This window comes from Sinocyclocheilus rhinocerous, unplaced genomic scaffold, assembly GCF_001515625.1.
Source record: "Sinocyclocheilus rhinocerous isolate Xijiao unplaced genomic scaffold, SAMN03320098_v1.1 scaffold2065, whole genome shotgun sequence".
NCBI classification, from domain to species: Eukaryota; Metazoa; Chordata; class Actinopteri; order Cypriniformes; family Cyprinidae; genus Sinocyclocheilus; species Sinocyclocheilus rhinocerous.
This window is the reverse complement of record NW_015639526.1, coordinates 264343-287603: the sequence shown is the minus strand read 5'-3', so window position 1 is coordinate 287603 and position 23261 is coordinate 264343. Positions and strand designations below refer to the sequence as shown.

General features: G+C 35.9%; 1 protein-coding gene across 1 annotated transcript; it reads right to left on the bottom strand.

The window, feature by feature from the left end:
• Positions 1–1247: 1247 nt before the first annotated feature.
• On the bottom strand, positions 1248–20284 carry cunh10orf67 (chromosome unknown C10orf67 homolog). Its single transcript, XM_016567072.1, has 16 exons — positions 20199–20284; positions 19914–20034; positions 19057–19200; positions 18903–18977; positions 18648–18770; positions 14946–15084; positions 14029–14087; positions 13864–13929; positions 10434–10499; positions 7273–7332; positions 7117–7196; positions 6970–7035; positions 6808–6895; positions 3979–4062; positions 3820–3901; positions 1248–1330 (listed from the first exon to the last, which is right to left on the bottom strand). The coding sequence occupies exons 1-16, from the start codon at positions 20282–20284 to the stop codon at positions 1287–1289; spliced, it is 1383 nt and encodes a 460-aa protein (XP_016422558.1). The 3' UTR covers positions 1248–1286.
• Between the last annotated feature and the right edge of the window lie 2977 nt (positions 20285–23261).

Below are 23261 nucleotides of genomic sequence, written 5' to 3'. Positions count from 1 at the left end.
AGGCCATAATCACATAATCCCTGAGAAAAGGGTCACGGCACAGTGATCAGGCTGATCAAGTCATAACCCAATAACCATCCGTTGTACATGACAGATAGTTAAAGGAGAAATTGATAATTGATTCTAAGCTTGTCCCTGAGGGTCAGTGGGGTCTGGAGAGATCAGAATTCGGAGAACAGCTCTGCAGGGGTTTGCCACAGAGCGACACTGTTTATACAGAACACTACAGCTACCAGCCAAACCACTCTGTTCTACAGATTTAGAAGGTCAATGGTACTGTTTATCACTTCATACTAAAGCTTAGAGTAAAATGAACTGTGTTTGATTTTTTCAAAGCACGTACAAAATGTAAAAGTAGAGCCCATTTCATATGATCATTTATTCTGTACAGTGTGAAGAAGCGAAATAAAGACCGAGCGAAAGCGATGGGGGCAGAGCAAGACTAAAGACTGAAATGGGTTCGAGAGCCAAGATCTTATTGTTCGGCTTCACAGCCATTGAGATCGCCTCCAAAGCTGTGCATTCCGCTGGTTTTGTGCTGTATGCGGCATGCGGAAAGCGAAAGACCATTCTTGGAGCACTCTTTACTGTGGCAGAAGAATGCATACTGTTACTCATGTCTGCACCTCTCCAACAGCTTTCAGGCTTAAGAGCTGCAGTAGACTGAGCCCATTCACAGCACAGTCAATTACAGTCAGTTAAAGTCACGATAGCCTTTGTTTTCTCTTAATGGGAGCTCTGTGTGGCTTCACTATGGGAGAAATCTAATGAATTTACTTAAAGAGATTTCAAGTTTTCTCTTTGCTTTGCTTGAAAGCATGCCAAGCAAGTTCAAACGCACTGTACAGTGCCGTGATATCTTCACTGACAAAATGAACGGACTTTTCTTCAAAGGTACGAAATAGGAATTGCCGTACATATGCTTTATTAGTGCGAGAAACTGATGGATCAATATCCTTAAATATAATAATAAGACTATGAGTTCAATCTAACTAGGTGTTTCCTTTTTTAGATATAAACTACTAATACACAATTAAAACAATGTTGTTATTGATGTACAAATATATTTTTTGAATAAATCTCATCGCCATATTGCATAATATCTTTGACTGCTCCTCAACTCTATAATTTTATTTCTGATTTATAAAGAAGTTTCATTACATCATCAAGTTTTGAAATGACAAAAACAAGCTGTGCACAGACTAAGCCATTTCTGTTTTAAATGTGATTTGAACTTCAAAAAACCTAGGGTGTTTGCCTCTTGAAAAGGGAGAAAGAACTCCAGTTTATACTTCTTCATCTTCCTCATCTGCCATGCTCAACTTGGGATCTGCAATTACATAAAACACTTAATTAGCAAATAGCTTCACAATGCCAAGAAAATCAAAATTAATCTTTTACATCAAATCAACATCTAAAATACACCAAACAAGTTGGCTTTCACAAAAAAAAAGTCCAAAATGAATAGTTTTATTTTAAATTAAGTCAAGGTAGTGCATAGTATTACCAGGCATAATATCATCACTAGTAAATCATACATTTCATTCATATTAGAGCACTTATAAATTGCGATGCACGAACTGTGGTTTTAACCATCCCAAGTCATTTTTTGTACCAATCAAGTGAATGTGAGTACTGCCCATGGGAGGGGCAACATGACATTTCCCTGGCCGCTTCAAAACAGGTCACGGACCCTCCATAGACACCAAGGCGGTGGGAGGGAGAACTTAACCACACCGTGTAACCGAATCAAACCAGTGGTTACCCCTTTTCAGCCCACTGGAATAGCCATAACAATACCATTCACTTTGCAGCAGAGAAGACATGCTCCTTTGAGACTGACTGAGAGGCTTTTTATCAACTGCAGGGCTTTGTAGCCTTTTAAAGAAATAAAAAACAGAGAGGGAGAAAGAGAGAGCTCATTTTGAAAGATGTTTATTTTCCTAACACATTTTATTTGATTTGATTGGGTGTGGCTCTAAATATAAGCTAAAAGGGTCTTAATAATGGCAGATGACAGAATATGCCGTTTTTACATGCAAGCTCAGGACTGCCCTAGTGCTGACCTAGGCCTTTCAGGTTGCTTGAACACATCAGAATTGCCATTGTTGAGGTTGATTAATTGAGTCTGATAAGTTACCATGAATGAAGATTGTTATAGTGTTTAATGTGGTGGGCCTGGGTTTGTAAATGCCTCTTTCAAATAGTTCTGCAGAAAAGCATATGGGCCAGACGTATTCATGAACAAAAAGCCAAAATTTATTATGGTTGTGTCCAAGCAGTCTTGTCCCCCTTCTTTTGATCATTTGCCGAATGACTTTGAAGCCATGCACTTGCCATATTAAAAAGGGAACATTTAAATCTTTTAGAAAAAAAGGGAGATTTTACCATTCTGCTTAAGCTTTACTCTCTTTGACAGTGTTCGCAATGTGGTTAAAAAGTTTAATACTTAGTTTATTAAAATAAAAAATGTGAACATTTTTCCTTAGTCAAACATATTTCCATTTATATCTGATTATTCTTAGAAGACAATATTAATATTTAAAACAGACAGGCAGCCTTAGCTTACATGTCCAAACAAGAGCTTGTAAAAGTGCATTTGCCATAAAAGCTTGAAATTATTCACACCAACTTAGATTGGTGACACACTGAATAAACATAATCTGCTGTGTGACAACAATGTTTGCCAACTCTTTCCAAGTGTCAAGACCCTCAGTAGCCGGTGCCTTATCTCCAGTGTCTCAATTATTGTGTGTCAGTGGTGATGTATGAACCAGATTCCCGTGGTTTAGACAGAGGCCAGCTAGCAGTTGTAGAGGTCACTGGCCAGGCCCTCTGGACAGAGGACCAGTGACCCCCTTCATGCTGACCCACTATAAACTACTGCAATGGCCTGTAGACATTTCTATCCATCCAGAGCCAAGGCTGCAAGTACAAGGCTTTTTTCAAGTACTTAAGCAAATATGCAGAGGGTTAAACATAATGTAAAAGCCAAATACAGAAATATGTTTACAATTTAAAATAAATGTTTTCTATTGAATATATTTTCATATGTAATTTATTCCTGTGATAGCAAAATTGTACTAATTTAATTTAAGAATTTACTCCAGTCTTCAGTGTCACATGATCCTTCATTCTAATATGCTAATTTTGTGCTCAAGAAAAGTCTCTTTTGAGCAATTTAATGCATCCTTGCTGAATAAAAGCATTCATTCCTTTAAGAAAATCTTAATTAAATAATTTTAAAAATAATCAAATATTAAAGTGTATTTATTACAATATCACATTCATTCTAAGTGTATAAATCAATACACTGCTAAAAGAAGAACCAATGCAGAACCAACGACACATCTATTGTCTATGATTACTGGCCTGTTGAAATCCACCGAAAGGACAGCGGTGTAATCTGGCCAGATTGATTAGTTAGCTTCTGTGCATCAGATATTTGTGTCTGAGAGCTTCTATATTGACAGAGGGTATTAAGTCTTTCAGTTATCTGGCCAAGTCATGCCTGCTAAGCTCATTAACCTAGATCCCAATCATCAGAAAGTCAATAATAGGCAAAAGAGAGATTAAAAAGTAGCTGAGGCAAGACAACTCTCTCCATCATTTCTCATTCTTGCTCCTCATGTGTCACTGCCAATATGATAATAGCGCACAAGGCAGCCTTTCAGAGTGATGGACATGTTTGGTGAAATCAATATCTTTGAACACGCTATGAACATGTTTTTTGGATGTGGTCAGTTTAAGGACAGGTTCAAGTAGATGTTTTAGTTACTGGTTTGTGTTGTTATGTCTTTCAGGTGGTCATGCACTAACCTAATTCAGAAATAGCATCTGCTCCTCTTTCACTCTGTAGGCCGATGTCCATCTTCTGCTGGCCTCCAGCACCTATACGTGGCTTAAATCAGAGGGATATTTAAGCTACAAGTCCATCACACCAAAACCAGTACAGTTGTGAGTTGAAAGGTTTCTTACCAAAGGAGCCATATTACTATAGCCCAGCCTTTTAAAAGTACTGTCTGCTGGACTCTTCTGCCGTGGTGAGCAAGGAGCATCCATCTGCAAGAAAAAGACATCTGAAATATCTCCAGTTTTCATACACATGTTGGTTTCACTTTATTTGTGAGGACATCTCATAGATGCAACTGTTTGTATACAGAGGTCATGATATTTGCTAAACTCCAACCCAAACTCTAAACCTTCACAAATCTGCTGACATCATGAAAACATTATATCAACCTTTTAATTAATGAGGGCCACTTCAAATGTCCACTAAGTCAATTTCCAACATAATTCACTATATATCGTTAAGGGCATTTAAAAAAAAAAAGTTTGGGTAACACTTTAGTTTATGGACCAATTTTCACCATCAAGTAGTTGCTCATTAGCATGCATAATACTAGTATAATGGCTGTTTATAAGTACTTATAAACACATATTAATGCCTTATTCTGCATGACCATATTTTACGCCATACCTAAACTTAACAACTAGCTTACTAAATACAGAGTCTGTCATGTACATTACATTACCATGCCAATCCCTCCGAGAGTTGTCATGACAGAACTATTAATAAGCAGCAAGTTAGGAATTGGTCCCCAAACTAAAGTGTGACCAAATTTGGTCCTCACAAGTACCTGTACACAAACACACAATTACTTGGCCAATCTAAAGGCAGAAATATCGTAGACTTACATTGTTTTATAGTTAATCATAAATACTACAGACAAATCAAAATCCACACACTAACAGAAAACTTTGCGATTTTACAATTTAAAAAATACATGTATTTGCTATATTTATATTTTCATTTTACATCCCCAGATGTCCCCAAATGGAGGATTTGTCAGATTTAGCTTACTTCTCGGGACAAATTTATTCCCCAAAATTATAGTTAAGTAACATGTACTGTATGTATACTATCATTCAAAATTCTGGGTTCAGTAAGCGATTTCTTTAAAAAAAATTATACTTTTATTCAGCATGGACACATTAATGTTGCAAAAAAAATCTTTCAATTAAATGATTTGTTATGTTATGATATTTGTTATGAATCATTTATTAAATGATTCAATGTTTTGAATTTCTATTCATCAAAGAATCTTTAAAAAAGCCATCGCAGTTTCCACAAAAATATTAATCAGCAACTTTAAGCAACAGTTTTTAACATTGATAATCATAAGAAATATTACTTGAGCACCAAATCAAATGATTTCTGAAGGATCATGTGGAGCAATGGCTGCTCAAAATTCAGCTTTGCATGACAGGAATAAATTACATTTTAAAATGTATTAAAACAGAAAACAGTTATTTTAAATTATAATAATATTTCACAATATTATACTGTTTTTACTGTATTTTTTATCAAATAGATTCAGCTTTGGTGAGTATTAGATACTTTTTTTGAAAAAATATTTAAAAAGACCCACCAAACTTTTGAATGTTAGTATACATGATACAAATACAATATACAGTATACAGTGGCAAACATTGGGTATATGTCCTTTTTAAGACGTTCTAAGCTATTTTCATGTGCATTATTTGTGTAATAAATGACATCCGGCACAGGCAGGCCTCAGTGAGGTGATCTGACTTGCATTTGTCCTCCTGGTAAATGGGGTGTGGGGTGCAGCGCAAAACAAAAACAAAACTTATGCATATTCATCAGCCTTCACAAATTGAGGCCAGAGATGAGGGGCTTAATGTGCATGCACCTGTTAAAGTCTGTTCTGGGTTAACCTCTACTGTATATGTGCTCTGTGTGTGTGCGGGACAGGCCACAGGTGCAGATTTCATTTTCAGTAAGCGATTTCTTTAAAAAAAATTATACTTTTATTCAGCATGGACACATTAATGTTGCAAAAAAAATCTTTCAATTAAATGATTTGTTATGTTATGATATTTGTTATGAATCATTTATTAAATGATTCAATGTTTTGAATTTCTATTCATCAAAGAATCTTTAAAAAAGCCATCGCAGTTTCCACAAAAATATTAATCAGCAACTTTAAGCAACAGTTTTTAACATTGATAATCATAAGAAATATTACTTGAGCACCAAATCAAATGATTTCTGAAGGATCATGTGGAGCAATGGCTGCTCAAAATTCAGCTTTGCATGACAGGAATAAATTACATTTTAAAATGTATTAAAACAGAAAACAGTTATTTTAAATTATAATAATATTTCACAATATTATACTGTTTTTACTGTATTTTTTATCAAATAGATTCAGCTTTGGTGAGTATTAGATACTTTTTTTGAAAAAATATTTAAAAAGACCCACCAAACTTTTGAATGTTAGTATACATGATACAAATACAATATACAGTATACAGTGGCAAACATTGGGTATATGTCCTTTTTAAGACGTTCTAAGCTATTTTCATGTGCATTATTTGTGTAATAAATGACATCCGGCACAGGCAGGCCTCAGTGAGGTGATCTGACTTGCATTTGTCCTCCTGGTAAATGGGGTGTGGGGTGCAGCGCAAAACAAAAACAAAACTTATGCATATTCATCAGCCTTCACAAATTGAGGCCAGAGATGAGGGGCTTAATGTGCATGCACCTGTTAAAGTCTGTTCTGGGTTAACCTCTACTGTATATGTGCTCTGTGTGTGTGCGGGACAGGCCACAGGTGCAGATTTCATTAAGGGTTACATGATTAAAGCTCCTGCCCTCTTTCAGTGTGGTAAGATCGGCTTTGATGAAGAAAAAGACATGTTTTGGTGTAAATATCATGGAAGGGCATATTTATTCAAAGTGGACAAAACTGTAGCACTCTCAGAGAAGCGACTGACCGCAAAGCTGACTGAGGCGTTGTGCAGAATGGCTTCCTGCCGCTGCAATGTCTGCCGTAAGAACATCTCATCCTTGATGGCATGGAAACTTAAGAGAGAAATAGTCAATGTGGAACAGCTCATGGAGTCAATTGAAAAAGCAATTAGAGTTACAAAGTGTACCTCTGTCTTAAAATCTCAAACTTCTTTTCCCACACCTGATTGGACATGCACAACTGCTTACTGAGCCTGATAACATTAAGAAACGATAAGAACAACAGAGGGAAGTGGAAAGAACAAGTACTGTACTCTTTTAACATTTTATTATACCTTTCGATCTCCTTTTTCTGCATTGCTTCAGTCTGTCTATGTTCTTTTATTTTTTGAACCAACTCTATATCCCCAGCAAGCTGAAGGAAAAATAATGCTAAAATTCAGATATGTTTACGCATGCGTGTAGTTCCACTTGAACAAAGTGAAGGGTACCTCCATGGTTGTATTTTCTGCTGGTTTCTGCTTCTCAAGCTTCTTGTCAATAGCTGCTTTCTGACAACAGAAGAATCACAAAACACATCCTAAAATTTCAATGCTGCATTACTGTATAGAATTTGTATGTCAATAAAGGAATACAAATAAAATGTTACTTTTGTTTCCTTGTGTTTTCATTACTGTACAACCCAAAAATTACAAATCTGTCATCATTTACTCATCCTCATGTTGTTCCAAACCTGTATTAGTTATTTTTTTCTATGTAACACAAAAGAAGATATTTTGAGAAATGTCTCAGTGTCTTTTTTGCCCATATAATGAATGTCAATAGGGTCCAAATAGCATCTTTTGTGTTTCAAAGAAGAAAGGAAGTTTAAAGCAGGTTTAGACCAAGATGATAAGTCAATAATAATTTTCATTTTTGGGTGAACTATCCCTTTAAGTCACTGAATCTGGCAACAAGTTTCATGTGCCGGTACACCTCAGCTCTGAAGAAAAGAAATAGCTTTGGAGCTTTATCTGTTTTCCCAATGGAGATTTAAATGGAGGGCCATATTCTGTGTCATTATATCAATCCGTCGCTCACAAAGGGTCATTTTAACACCAAATGTCCACTTTGTGTGGCATGTCCAATCAAGGCCCGACACAGCTTTGTGGAATGTCATGTTGGCTGATTGAGTGCGTACGTTCAGAGCAGTGTGAAGGTCAGGTCACCTCAGGTCAGCTCGGACATCCACTTTTCCACCCGTGTTCCCACAAAAAAGCCTAACAGAACGTGGGAGTCCCTTTTTAAGTTTCTCTTGGTAAGAGTGGGTTCAGAGTGTGTTGTTAGTCTAACCCAACACAGAAAGGATGTCAGTCTACCCTTTTTCTTTCATCCAACCCAAAGAAAGATTGTTCAAAGAGCCATTGTGTGCAAAAAGGAGTAGGTGTTGATTTGTGACAATATGATAGTGAGTTGCGTAAGGCCTCTGAAGTCCTCTGCTTTGAGAACAGACACTAATGAAGGCATGCTACACTTCAGTCTGTTTCCTTACTAGTTTGATGGATGCAGGATGCACATTTACAGTTTAGACATAAAATACAGATCATTCAACCGAAGAACAACCTTGTGAGAAGTTTTGATAGATTCAATGTACACTACCACTCAAAAGTTTAAAGTATCTTGAATTGTATTAAATATCTTAATGAAGAACAGTATTATTGTGAAAGATTTATTCAATATAAGATAGCAGTTTCTATTTTAATATATTTTAAAATGTCATTTATTCTTGTGATGGCAAAGCTTAATTTTCAGCAATCAATACTCCAGTCTTCAGAGTCACATGATCCTTCAGAAATCATTCTAATATGCTGATTTGGAGCTCAAGAAATATTTATTATTATTATCAATGTTGAAAACAGTTGCTTACTATTTTTGTGGAAAGTGTGATACATTTTTTTTTTCAGGATTCTTTGATGAATAGTAAGTTAAAAAAACAGCATTTTTATTTTTATTTTAAATTAATTTGTTTACCGTTTTATTAAAGAAATAGAAATCTTTTGTAACATTATAAATCCCTTGAAAGTCACTTTTGATCAATTTAATACATTCTTGTTGAATAAACATATTAATTTCTCAAATAAAAAAAATTTCTGATCCTATAAATGTTTGAAAGGTAATGTGTATTTGGGTAAGAATTTTTTTTCTAAAATGACCTGATTTTGAAATATAGTATTTCTAATCATTCAAGCACAGACCCTACGTTTATAGATCTATTGTTTGCCAAGGTAAATAAATCAAACTGTTTGCGCATTGTATGTAAGTTTGAGTCACCGTCTATAGAGGGCCAGGCACACGCCAGTTAAGATCGAGGCTTGGGCGTTATAAAAAAAAGATAAGAGTTCCACACATTTCCATAATAACTAGCCACTACAGTGGCCAAGCTCATTGTAAGGGTGCCCTTTATGAAGTGGACTTTAAACCGGGCTCATTGTCCACTTCTATTCAGCTGTACCCCATCACCCACTCCAGCCTGTCACTGTGTTGTGTCAGCTGCATGCCACATTCCACCCTCTGCTAGGCGCTGACCGCCTCCTCGGCCGCCTCTATGCGGTCACCATGTTGACAGAGTCATCATCCTGACCCCCCCAACTCTAACCTCACCCTTCCCATCCAACAGAGCCTTAAAAAGCCATGAACAAGCAAATAAAAAAGGGGGAAGCATATGTAAGAAGCCTGGATGCTATGGCCACTTTTAGGATCAGCTTCATATAAGCTAATATCATATAGTGTGTTCATTAAAAGGTATGTAAGATTAGCACTGGATATAAAAATTAATGTGTGTGTGTGTGTGCGTGTGTGTATATATTACAGTATGCAATAACTGTAATATTGCATACTATATAATATATAATAATAAATATAATAATATATAATATTGCAAAATATTTTTTACAACTTAAAATAACTGTTTTCTATTTTTAATATATTTTAAAATGTAATTTATTCCTGTGATGACAAAGCTGATTTTGTCAATGTTATCAATGCTGAAAACAGTTGTTCCACTTCAGTTTTTTTTTCTGGAAACTGTGATACATATACAATGTACATAAATTTTTGTCAGGATATTTTGATGAACAGAAAGTTCAAAAGAAATGTATTCCCTGTCTCTTTTGATCAATTGAATGCATCCTAATGGAATTTCTTTCAAAAACTTTTTACTGCCTCTAAACTTTTATCAAATAAAATCTTACTGACGGTAGTGTACATAAACATAAATAGCTTGAATTGTGAATTTCCTTCAGTTAGCAAGGTTATCATTCACATCTGTGACAGAAAAAGCATTTTTGATGTATTTTCAATGAAAAAGAAAAAGATCTGCACTTGAAGAAGGGAGAGGGGAGCTGCCATCCATCACTCAGGGCTGTTAATGAATGCATTTCACTGTTGGTACGGGTTGAATTTTAACCGCAGACTCATGGCTAAAATCAATATGACTTAGACACTGCGTGTGCACCTTATCCTCTGTCTTTGCTTTAGGACACTGATGTCTGGGGTAATGGAGAGACCGTCCACTGGTCAAGGGTTCAAGACCTCCAAACATCCTGAGACAGATAGGACTCATGTCAAGTCCGTGCCGTATCTGAGCATGCGTTCAGCTGGGTCTCATACTCACCTCCTTCATGCGTGAGGCTTCAATGCATGCAATTTCTTTCTCCATTTCCTCTTTTAAGTGTTTTATCTGCAAAAGGTAATAAAAAAAGTTATGTCACAAATGAGAGTGGACAGTAGGTGAGACTTCATGTTGTTCGCTTATTTGCAACCATCCAAAGGTTTCTTGGATATTTACACCCAGGTTAAAACTTCAGAAGTGGTCAGCCAATGGTGCTGTTGACAAGTGCAGTTGTGTGGTTGACGGGCCGTTCATTTGGGTGTCTTTTCACAGAGGCGAAGCTTGCACCCAGTTGAGCTTCACACTCCACTCAGGCCTGGGCTTCAGCCTCTCATTATAGGTCTTTCCTGCAGCCTTCTGGCTATAGAAACAAATTTTGATCAATTTGCTCCATTGATCAAAGTCACCAAAATAAAGTGGAGAAAAGCGTCATTTTTTCAAAACATTATTTCTTCACTTTACATTTTTATGCATAACCACCATGCTAGACCTTAACATTGAGTTTGTCAGTCACAGCACAAAGGGGCGGCTCAACAAAGGGTGCAAGACTGAAAAGAGGCCAATCTAAACTGCTACACTAAATATGGATAATCCTTTTCTCCCGGTGGCTCAAACAACATTAAGGAGGTCTTTATTAGTGGTTTTAACCAGGGCTTCTACATGGAGTGTGTTTGGCCACCACCTGCTCCATTAGTTCGCTTTCCTGGCCCTACCAGGTTTTGTGGCCACTCAGTATTATGTTAAGAGCCGGAAGAACATTATTGATCTGAAACTAATATGCCTCGCTATTATAAAACACTTAAAAAAAATAAAGAAAGAAAAGATTAAAAAAAACAAAAAAAACAATATCATGGTATATTAGTATATTAAATTATACAAATTAAAAATATTAAAATAAAAAAAATAAAAAAAAACAGTCTGCACTGCAGAACTTGAGTTTATGGGTTATCCATTTCAACAATTCAGTGGTAAGCTTTCTAGAAATGTACAACGTCTTTTTAAATAAATAACACATTTAAAGCAATTTAAAGTTTTTTTCAATGAATGCAACATAAATAATTAAAAACTGTATCATACAGTATATCTGTATATTAAATTATGCATATGAGCATAATAGAAATATATTAAAAATATATAATTAAAAAAACGATTTAAATAAAGAGTGCAGAACATTGCTATATTACGTTCAACAATTAATTTTAAGTGGTGAGCTTTATCGAAATTAAATCACTATGTCATCAAAATGCAAATATGTGACCCTGCACCACAAACCCAGTCATAAGGGTCTTTTTTTTTAATTGAGATGTATACATTATACACAAAGCTGAATAAATAAGCTTTCCATTGATGTATGGTTTGTTAGGATAGGACAACATTTGGCTGAGATATAACTATCTGAAAATCTGGAATCTGAGGGTGCAAAAAATGAAAATATTGAGAAAATCGCCTTTAAAGTTGTTCAAATGAAGTTCTAGCAATGCATATTACTAATCAAAAATTAGTAAGTTTTGATATATTTACGGTAGGACATTTACAAAATATCTTCATGGAACATGATCTTTACTTAATATCCTAATGATTTTTGGTAAAAAAAAAAACATCGATCATTTCGACCCATACAATGTATTTTTGGCTATTGCTACAAATATACCTGTGCTACTTATGACTGGTTTTGTGGTCCAGGGTCACATATGTGATACATATGAGCATATTTGGAAAATATACATATATTTCTTCTATACTTTAAAGAAAAAAAATGCATTTTTACCTTTGGTAAGTACGGTATAGCAGTAGATTTTTTGTTTTAGTTGTACTGCATAAATATAAACCTAAGTAAACTAACTAACTAACAAGCAACAAGTGACAATAATAAACATCTGTATGCATAGTTTTCTTCACTCTGCTGAAGAGCTGTGCTAATATGAGCGTTTGATTGCAGGGTAAATTATGCCAGCTTTGACAGGACCCTTGCTGCTTGTCTCCCAGCAACCCTGCAAGGCCAGAGGGAGACTTTTAACCTTCTAGATTCTGTGTGGCCGAATTCAATGGCTGAGTACCATAGAGTCTTTCACACTCTTTTTACGTTGTCCTCTGTGTTCATATTTTAATTCCAGCCATTGTGTGGCAAACTTGGTGCATATTGTTCCTCGCAATCAACCGCAGACGCTGTGTAAAATGATACTTGCTAACCAGTGCTTGAATACATTTTGTCTGTAAAACTGTTTAAGTATGTAAATGAAAGATTCTGTGTTTTTAAATATTTAAAATTGCATTTAAAGGTTTGGATGGTAAAATAAAGCAACTGGCTGACATTTGAGCTCATGACTTATGAATACAAGGCAGCAGTCCAACTTAGAGCGCATTCAAAATGCACAACAAAGCACTCTGACCACATGGTTTCTTACTGTAGTGCAATAATATAAACTCTGGCATGGCCCCAATCTTAACACCACACAGTGCTACTTCACACACACTTCAGCTTTACTGCACAAAAGATAAAACACTAAATAAACAATACTATATCAATACATGTCAAAAACGCTGCACCACGTCCATTCACCAAATGTTTTACCAATATTAACATGCTACAATGTCAGCTCGGTGCTTCATATCGTCAGCTTGATCACATATCATAAAATAATTTAGATCTCCCTCATGCACCAGTTGCTGCAGAGCATTTAATTTATGGTAATTTGCTCCACTGGTATGCTTCTCTCTGCTCACACGAGTAAAACATGCAAAATTATGAGGGACAGCATTGTCTAGGCTGTAAACCTCACATACTGTATGCTGCCCTATTTATCTTACATGTCACACAGCAACCATTCCTGGTAAGGAGAATTATTTCCTGAGAGAAACAGGAAAACCAGTGTATGTAATGAATAATTATATAATATATAACTTTACACAGAAAATGTTAGTTTTAGAAACTGGTATAAAAACAATTTTCACTCAGAAATTGCTAGTAAATTTTACAAACAATTACAAAGAAAATGCAAATTACACACTGAATTAAATGTGACATTAAGAAGTAGAAAAAAATCTAATATTTTCTTGTGAAACATCTTTGCTTTATTTGCAACTTTGAACTTTTTTACAATGTTACTGTAATGCATTTTTTTGCAACTTTTCTAAAGGTGAACATTTTAATGTTTACTGATTGGCCCCATTTACTTCCATTGTGTGTGTAATATAAGTGCTTTTGGTTTTTAAAAGAAAGCATTGCACAAGTTGAAATGAATTTTGTGGCAATCAACATTGACTGTTTCTTAACTAGCACTGAACCTAGAATTTTTTGTATGTTTCTATTGACTATCTTTGGATTTACTGTACACCACACTGGTCAACAATTGTTGTGTTTAATGGTGCTATAATGGTGCTATATAAATAAGTTTAAGTTGAATAATCTTTTAACAAAAGTAAAAAACCTCACCTTTTCTCTGCCACTTTCTCTTTCAAGGTTTAACTGCATTTTCAGTTGCTCATGTTCACCTGTCAACTGCAATAAAATGAAATGAAAGTGTTTTAAATAAAACAAATGCAATGGGCATATAAGGATGTTTCTGACTTTCTTGTGCACTATATAATTACTATATACCTTTTGAAGGGCTTTTTTGCTGTCGTCAGCCTCTGATTTTAACTGTGCCAAATCCAGAGCTATAGACAGAAAAAAGAGAGAACATTTGAGAGAGAACACAAAAAAAGACCCAGTCCAATATTCACTCCCACAACTTGTCACAATATCAAGAAGAGAAACAAAGGCTGATGCCGGGAGCACAACGACAGGATATCCACTCATCTTTGTTCATCTTTCGCATCTTGGGTCAGTGGACTGAAGCCCGGTCCTGGCCTGCGTGACCTGTTCTGGCTCAGGGTCCTGACAAGCTTCTGACCTGGTGCATTGCTGCTGACATGTCCACTCGCATGCACTGACCAAACACAAGCCACTAAGTTCAAGGGCCAAGTGTGTGTTAGTGCCCAAGTGCATTTATTTCCATAGAGACTTAAGACCTGGACAGCTCTTATCTTTAGTCACAGCCCATGCAAAACGTTTTAGCAGATGGTTCTTCACATTTTGAATGGGAACACGTAAAGGGAGTTTATGTTCCAATGAAATGGATGATATGTTGTTTTGGAGGATTTTAAAAACCGATGTGTTCATAAACGTAAAATACCCAGACGGTTACCAAAGTTACATAAGCAATGAATGAATATCAAACACTATGAGAGATAAAGGCCTGACCCTTGAGAATACACCTGTCTTGTGTTTGCTTTCTCCTCACAGACTCCCACAGAGTGTGAGATGATAGCTATGGTCTGACAAGTGTCCTCAAACATTGCGTTCTGAATGCTAACTACATCACACACAGAGAAAGATAAGAGAATGTGTCTATGTTTCCAAAACAAGCATTCAAGACAAATGTTTGTTTTTGTCCCAAAAAGCATTTGAAAAAATGCAAGCACCTTTTTTTGTGTGTGGTTTATCAAAAAAGGAATTAAAATGTGACATGTTACCCAGCCTCTGCTCTTTGGATTCCAGGACTCGGTGAACTTCTTCCAGTTCGACGTGCAACGAGTCAATGTTATCTTTTAGCTTTTCATTCTCTGACTTCAGTCTGCTTTTCTCGGGGTCCTCCACTCCCTCGGAGCCGATCTGAAAAATGACACAAGTCCTTTTTAACTTTCCCTTTACAGCGCAAAACAAAAGCCACGCCGCTCAAGCTGCGTGGCAAATATGAGTGCCATTCAGGCACAAAGCAATCGTACAACTTTCTGCCTCCTACCATTTCCCCCTGAATAATAAAAAGCAAGAAACAAAAAAAGCAAACACATTTAGAAGAGGGCGATCTCTTTTTTTTCTCCTCTTCTCTCTTTCGGCCTTTTCTTCTCGCCCGGAAGAAAGATGGCAGCACATTACATACAAAGCCCATAATTCATGGGGACATTTTTATTGACAGGAATAATACACATCATACTGTTTGTGTGCCCCTGTCATTCAGGTCAATTTATTCTGGAAGTCAAGGAAGGCAGCTGGGGCCTATCAACCCACAGTCTGGGCTCTGCTTTCTAACAAGCTCGGCAGAGCCGGGCCGTGAGGGGGGCGATTGGAGGATGGCTGAGCAGCCCCAGGGGGTTCGCAGAGAGCACAGTTTCCCGGGGGGGGCTTGTTGCCTTTGTGCTGTCCCTCAGTAGCAGCGCTGCCAGTGTCACCAGGATCACATCACATGTCAGCGCACTGAAGTTTGCAGACTGGGAGCCGCATGGAGCCCATCAGGTTCCTGTGATATCCACGCAGTTGGCCCTCTACTTTGTACCGCAGCAACCATTCATGCCCCGAACATTAACAGGGCTTTTGCATGCCTGTCACACTTAAGATTGTGCAGGCGTTCAAAGGCTTTCAAAGGGTTTTCTTCTTTTTTCCCACTTTATTCACTCCATCTCTCTCTCACTCATTCATAAAGGAAGTAAATTGCAATCATAAAGAGGTTTTGATTGCTATGAGTTTATTTGATGTTTGGCGGTTTTCCTTTTTCGTCACATTTGGGATTATCTCGAATGAGCCTTGACAATATACACTCTCAGAAAAAAGGTAAAAACACTGTCACTGGGGCAGTATCCTTATGTACATTTAAGGTATATGGGTAAAAAAGGTACATTTTGAAAAGGTACCATCACAGCTTTTGTACCTTGAGATTGCGTCGTTTTAGTCACACAGAATTAATGAAATGTTTCAATTTATGACATCTTGCATATGGTTGATGATTGTTTACTATAGATTTAATCCCAGAATAAGGAGCCATATGTTATGAATGTGACTCCCCAAGTGTGACGGTCAGATGATAATGATGATGTACATGTCATGGACCAGGATTACTCTATCACAAATAGGAATGTGCATCGGTGCATCTAGCATGACAGAAATATGACTCCATGCGGGGTGGTCACCTCAGCCCAAACATCACCCACCCTTCAGCTTTCCCTCCCTGTTTCACTGTCATCTTCTAGGGAGAGACAGTATTAACTTTTGTTCATAGATACTGAGCCTAATTTTTCCTCCTCAAAAATATATTTTATACTCTAAGGAACACCTTCCTGCCCTGTTTGAACACCCCAACCTTTAACTCTGGCTCCACCATCTGCTGCAGTAACAGAACTACAGGTGATTAGCCATGCATCTCTCCTGTGGGCGTGAGAGTTCTCATTAGCACAATGAACAAAGCTCGAACTCCGCCGGGCTGCACTCATTTGTTACACTTTGAGTGGCAGGTTTTGTATGGCCGTTCTCCTGGCCATCTGCCTACACAAGCAGCCGCTTTGGTTGGACAGAGCTCAGACACTAAGGGTGAGAGATAACTCTCTGAGGCGGAGTGAGAGGGGCAGCCTATTAAAAAGGCCAATAATAGACAACGCACTTATTGGCACCTGATAGCTTATTTATGTTGCATGTAAACCCCTTTCGCAAGGGCATAAAGGTGAGTAATTGATTTCACTTTGTGGAACGCAAGAACCTGCTTATTAGTGTACAGCCATGGGGCCGGACAACTCCCAAGTGCACTTCAGGCTTTTTGTAATCTGTCTCTAAATGTTTGTATCTCAGGGGATACATCGCCCTTTTAGAATCAGAATCAGAATCAGAATGAGCTTTATTGCCAGGTATGTTTACACATACGAGGAATTTGTTTTCGTGACAGAAGCTTCCACAGTGTAACAGAATGACAGTGACAGTTTTAGGGGTATAAATCAAGATATAAATCATACATATAGACTGTGTGACTTTGTGGCTTGTGTTTTAGAAAATCAAATCTTTTTGTAATCTTGACAAAACACATATCATTGGAACGGTCTGACAGTCAAGATTCCATATTTGGTGACTGTTTTGTAATAGATGTGATATTGTGACAGAAAATGATTGATTTGTGACAGAAAACTGCATTAGAAAAATTAAGTTTGGGTGTAACCCAGTGGTTATTTTTGGTATAGTGCCCAAAGAAAATCTCACAGGAACCACAATTTTTGTGATATCAACTTCAAATTTGGAACATAAATCGGTTAGACACATGGCTTTGATTTTATAGCAATTTTAGAGTGCAACATATTTTACAAAATATTTATTTTATATAAAATAAAAGCAATTAGTATACTACATTATCTTTACTGTAAACTTAAACTTTTATAACTTTTTTATACTTTATTTTTTTTAAATGCTTTCACTTCAGCAATAATCTTTAATTCTTTAAAAAGAGACCAACGTTAGGTCTGTACTCCAAAAAATTCAGGAATTACAACCATGCTGTAACAAGTATTGATAAACATGGATGGAAAGATGGAAAATAGCATTAAATTAATTTTCTGATCATGTCTCTTTATGGGTTTGCCCTTTTTAGGGTTAAAGATAAATGCACTACTGGCCAAGCAATTCTTCAGCGTGAAGGCTGCCATCAAAAAAGGACAAAAACAGAAAATACTGTACATAAAATATAAATATGCAGAAAATAAATGCAATTGTAATGTATTATTTAATTCAGCAAGGACACAATACATTTATAATGTTAGAAAAAGATTTCTGTTTTAAATTAATACAAATTAACACGATGGCAGCTAGCCGTGGCTGTACGCACCTGCAGCAAAAGGAGCGCTTCCTACAGTTTTTCTTTAGTTTTACATATTTTAAATTAATATTCATCAAAGAATCATGAAAAAAATTTATCACAATCTCCAGAAAGTATTAAGCAGCACAACTGTTTTCAACATTAATAACAATAAGTACCGTTTCTTAAGCACCAAATCAGCAAATTAGAATGCTTTCTGAAGGATCATGTGACAATGAAGACTGGAGTAATGGCTGCTGAAAAATCAGCTTATTATATATGTAATACATTTAAATAATTACATTAAAATAGAAAACTGTTATTTTCATTGGAATTATATTTCACAATAATACTGTTTTTACTGTATTTTTAATTTTAAAAAATGCCTTGGTGAGCATAGGAGACTTATTTCAAAAACATCCTACCAGCCCCAACTTTTTGAACAGTAATGTATGCATTATTTTGCAAATTTTCACAACATTCTGTTTGTATCCCTTTTTTTGCTTACTGGTTCTTTCACATTGCTTCATTGTGTAGATACATACATACATACAGGGCTATATTTAAACCAATTAAACTGATTATTGTACACAGGTTTTTTCTGTTATGAATGGCATTGAGTCTGTACCTCATATTTCTTTAGCTGTTCAACCATCCACTCAATCTTCAAGTTCTTCTCCTGAAGCTCATTCAGAAGGTCTTTTACTCTTCCATCAGTAACATCACAAACCAGATCCGTCTCTTCTTTATTCTTGTAAAATTTGGGCCATGCAAGATTTTATTATGAAAGATTCATTGAGAACTTTGTAAATTATATCAAATTAAAACAAACATACTTTTCACAATATGTTAGTTGATATTACAAATTCATTAAAAAGCTTACCTTATAGCTGGCTTTGATCACCTGCATAGCATCTGAGAGCTGCTGCTGATAGCTTCTCCGAAGAACCGATAATTTCTTAAAGTAAAACAGACATTAAAACAGACAGTAGAAACATGATTTATTGCTTATAATAGAAGTAGCATTGTGTACAAACCTCTTTGTGGCAGTTCTCCAAATTCTTGATTTTATCCTTCATACTTGCATAAAGGGCATCAGATTCATCCTGCAGTTTGGTCTCATACTGCAAACGTATTATTTTCAGTTTCTTTTCAGTGTCTTCTTTTAACATGTTCATTTCCTGAGATGCAATCAAATATTTTAAAACACGTAAAAGAATAATATGGCACTAGCAACACCAAGGTTATGGTTTATACAGTATATCCAACTTATCAAAGACTGTAAGTTGCTTTGAACAAAAGCATCTGGCAAATAAATAAATGATAACATAAATTATAACAAAAACTTGCTACTATTCATTCAGTAATTTCCTTTTGTCTTTCTTGCTTTTTCAATAGGAAGGTTACATCTCCTTCCCAACTACAAATAAATTATTTTTTGTGAGTTATGGAACTAGAACATGCATTTAGTAGAGCATTTATTCAGCTGTAAGCCTGCTTATCAATATGTTTAACTCTGCAGGCTAGAGGATTCCTTGTGAAGGCACTGTTCTTCACCACAAAGCCATCATATGCCCTCTCAGCGGGTCACCTAGGCGGCCCGCAGTGAGGCCACTCATAGCTAAAGTTAGAAGAATCTTGAACTAATAAGATGAAAAGCCAGCAGCATGAATGAATTCACTGAGCATATCTGGGGGAATGCACCGAGTATAGCAGCTTTCAATGGGCCTTTTTTTTAACGCAAGACAAACTTGCATTTATAAAGATGGCTGCAGATTGATTGATAGCTGACAGACTTCCTGCTTCCTATTTTTGTGGTTAAAAAAAAAGTTATATGAACGGACTAACCTGGCCATTATAAGGGACTATTTATCTAGTGGTAGCAGATACACACCTTCATAAGCTCTGCAGTGTTGGCAGCGAGTTTCTTTATATTTGGCAGCTCTGACTCGTCAGTTTGGACACAGGCATCTTGTCCAAAAAATCCTGCTCTCAGCTGGTTTGACAGAGCATATCTGAAGAGTCAGAAAGATCGTGTGGTGAAATGAAGTGCAGATCCTGCGTTACTGAACAGATTAGTTTAGCATAGTTCACCGGCAAAACTTAACTGAAGTTGGACTTGGCTCTGGTGGTTTTCAGCAACTTTAAAGCTTGTTTGCAAGAGAGCAGAACTTCTTACCGACGTATTTCCTTAATCTCTTCTGAAATCATCTCCTCCTCGGCTTCATCCGCAATGCTGTCTATTCTCTTTTCGATAACGTCCATGAATCCAAACATAAACGCTATCGCACAACGTTTGACTACAGATTTCGGCTGCGCTACGGTTGCCGTAGCAACAGAAACTTAACAGGACGCCAACAACTCTCACTGTAACCTGAGCCGTTTTGTGCTGGACTCACATGTAGGATACAGTCGTTCAACTTAATTATTATTAATAAAATTAATCCAATGTATTATTAATAATATATTAAAACAGTCGCACTTTCAAAACCTATAAGATTATACAGCTGAAACATCTAGATCAAATTTACTTTATTTAATTTACTGTAACAATGTAAGTTTTTTAACTTTTTAATCAGTTTAACATATCCTTGCTGAATAAAATATTAATTTCTATTGAACGTTAGTGTAGGCCTATATTGTTACAAAATATTTCTATTTTAAATAAATGCTGTTCTTTTTAACTTTTGATTCATCAAAGAGTCCTGAAAAAAAGTATCACAGGTTCCAAAAAATAAATAAATAAATATTAAGCAACATAAATGTTTCCAACATTGATAATAAATCAGCATATTAGAATGATTTTTGATGGATCATGTGGCACTGACTGGAGTAATGGCTGCTGAAAATTCAGCTTTACATCACAGGAATAAATTATATTTTAAGTATTTTAAAATAGCAAACCGTTATTATAAATTAATAACATATAGTTAACATATTTTTGATCAAATAAATGCAGTCTTGATGAGCATAAGAAACATATTTGAACAACATTAAAAATCTTACTGATTTTATATATATATATATATATAGGTATAGGGATATACAGTATATATGTGTGTGTGTGTGTGTGTGTGTGTGTATAAGGAAAAAGCATTAAATTAGTTTAAACCCTCTGGATCCACTTGTTAGCAGAACAGATATTGACATATGGAATTACTAGTGAAATTCGGAAGCCTATTAACCTTGATTAGCTCTAAACAGCTCTCCTAATTCACCATGACAGCAGACAACTAGGTCTCTGTGTTTATTAAGTAATTCTAGTCAATTCATATATCAGACTGAAGACAGACAACAGACTTCAAATTAACTGGTTTACCTCCTTAATATATTTCAGGGGACTGTTGTGCACTTTCATGTGTCTAATCACAAAGCCCACTCTTCATTTTCAGACAAGGAAAAGTCCATTAAAATAGATTAGTCTGCCATAGTCTGTCTAGATGGCATAATCTCTTTGAGTCTGCTTAAACAGCATAATCCCCAATACTGAAATAAACTCCCCTGCATGCTGTAAACTGTACCCTGAGTGAAGCAGTCACAACAGCAGACTCTTGGTATGTCCCCTCCCCCTCGTAGACAGCGTTGCTTGTACTGTAAGAGTCTGCCCTGGGGCAAGCCAATATGGCCCTTTAATTAATCTGTGTATTCCTCCTTACTAGAGTTAAGGGCTAATAGTGTTGATTTTTTGGCTCTGTTTTCACTGCATGCAGATTTCTGATCTTCATTTTGCATGTGGTCCAAAACAGTTTGTTATTTAATGCTGCTCCAATTGAGAGCCCTTATGATCAATAACGTATGCATCATTGAGTACCAGTCAGGCGTGAAGTGAGAGCAACCGTCTTGAACATGTTTGTTTAACACATACCTCCTAACAGACTAGAGACGGAATAAATGTTCCCCGATACCAAAATATACTCCCCTGCATGGTGTAAGCCGTACCCTGAGTGAAGCAGGCACAACAGCAGACTCTAGGTATGTCCCCTCCCCCTCGTAGACAGCGTTGCTTGTACTGTAAGAGTCTGCCCTGGGGCAAGCCAATATGGCCCTTTAATTAATCTGTGTATTCCTCCTTACTAGAGTTAAGGGCTAATAGTGTTGATTTTTTGGCTCTGTTTTCACTGCATGCAGATTTCTGATCTTCATTTTGCATGTGGTCCAAAACAGTTTGTTATTTAATGCTGCTCCAATTGAGAGCCCTTATGATCAATAACGTATGCATCATTGAGTACCAGTCAGGCGTGAAGTGAGAGCAACCGTCTTGGACATGTTTGTTTAACACATACCTCCTAACAGACTAGAGATGGAATAAATGTTCTTTAATTTTCTTTTTAATTGTTAAATTGTTAGTTCAGTTTTGTCTGATTGTAATTTTCACCTCAAGGTTTAATGTTGCATCAAAATGCTTGTAGTTTGTATACAACTTTAAATTGATATTGAACATAATGTGCTATGTAAGAACAATTCAATATCTGCAGGCAAACATAATATCATAAATTATATTTTGTAGATATATTTAAAAATGGACTATTTGGAGTAAGCCTTGTGTGGTAAAGTGTAAATTGTATGTTATTCCTCCATCTTGAGCATGATGAGATACTGAACATGCATTAATTTCTATGTGATAAAAATGAACAGATAAAAATGAAAAAATGACAATATAACATTTGTAATGTACAACAATTCTTAATTTAAATATAACACAAATATATTTTGTATTTTTCTTTAAAAAAACACTATATATTTGTTAGCAGCAGAGTTATTTTAGTGTCATTGATGTACTATTATAGCTTTTATTAATATTTTAATTAGTTTTTGGTTTTATATTTTCATTTTCATTTTAGTTAAAGTTTTAGGAATTTTCTGTGTTTTTGTATTTTTTTAAAATATATTTGAATGAATTTCTATTTCAGTTTGAGCTTTAGTTATTTTATACATCAAGTTATATTTTAATTTTAAATAAAGCTTCAAATAAAGCATATTTTATTTTAAATAACAAACGTTAATTTTATGGTTAAAGTTTTACGTTAACTTTAATAATAGCAGCTGTTTAGAACCTGGTCTGAATAGTTCTGTGTCATAATGATGAGGCAGACATAACTTTACAGAAAATGGAGGGTATATTTATGAAGCCAAGTCAAGCAACAAATTCCCTAAGACATGGCCCACCAGCTGACAATGGAAATCAGCCTTAATTAATTTAGTTTGATCCATCCCTTCGCAGAAGCCTTGGGGCCCCAGTGTG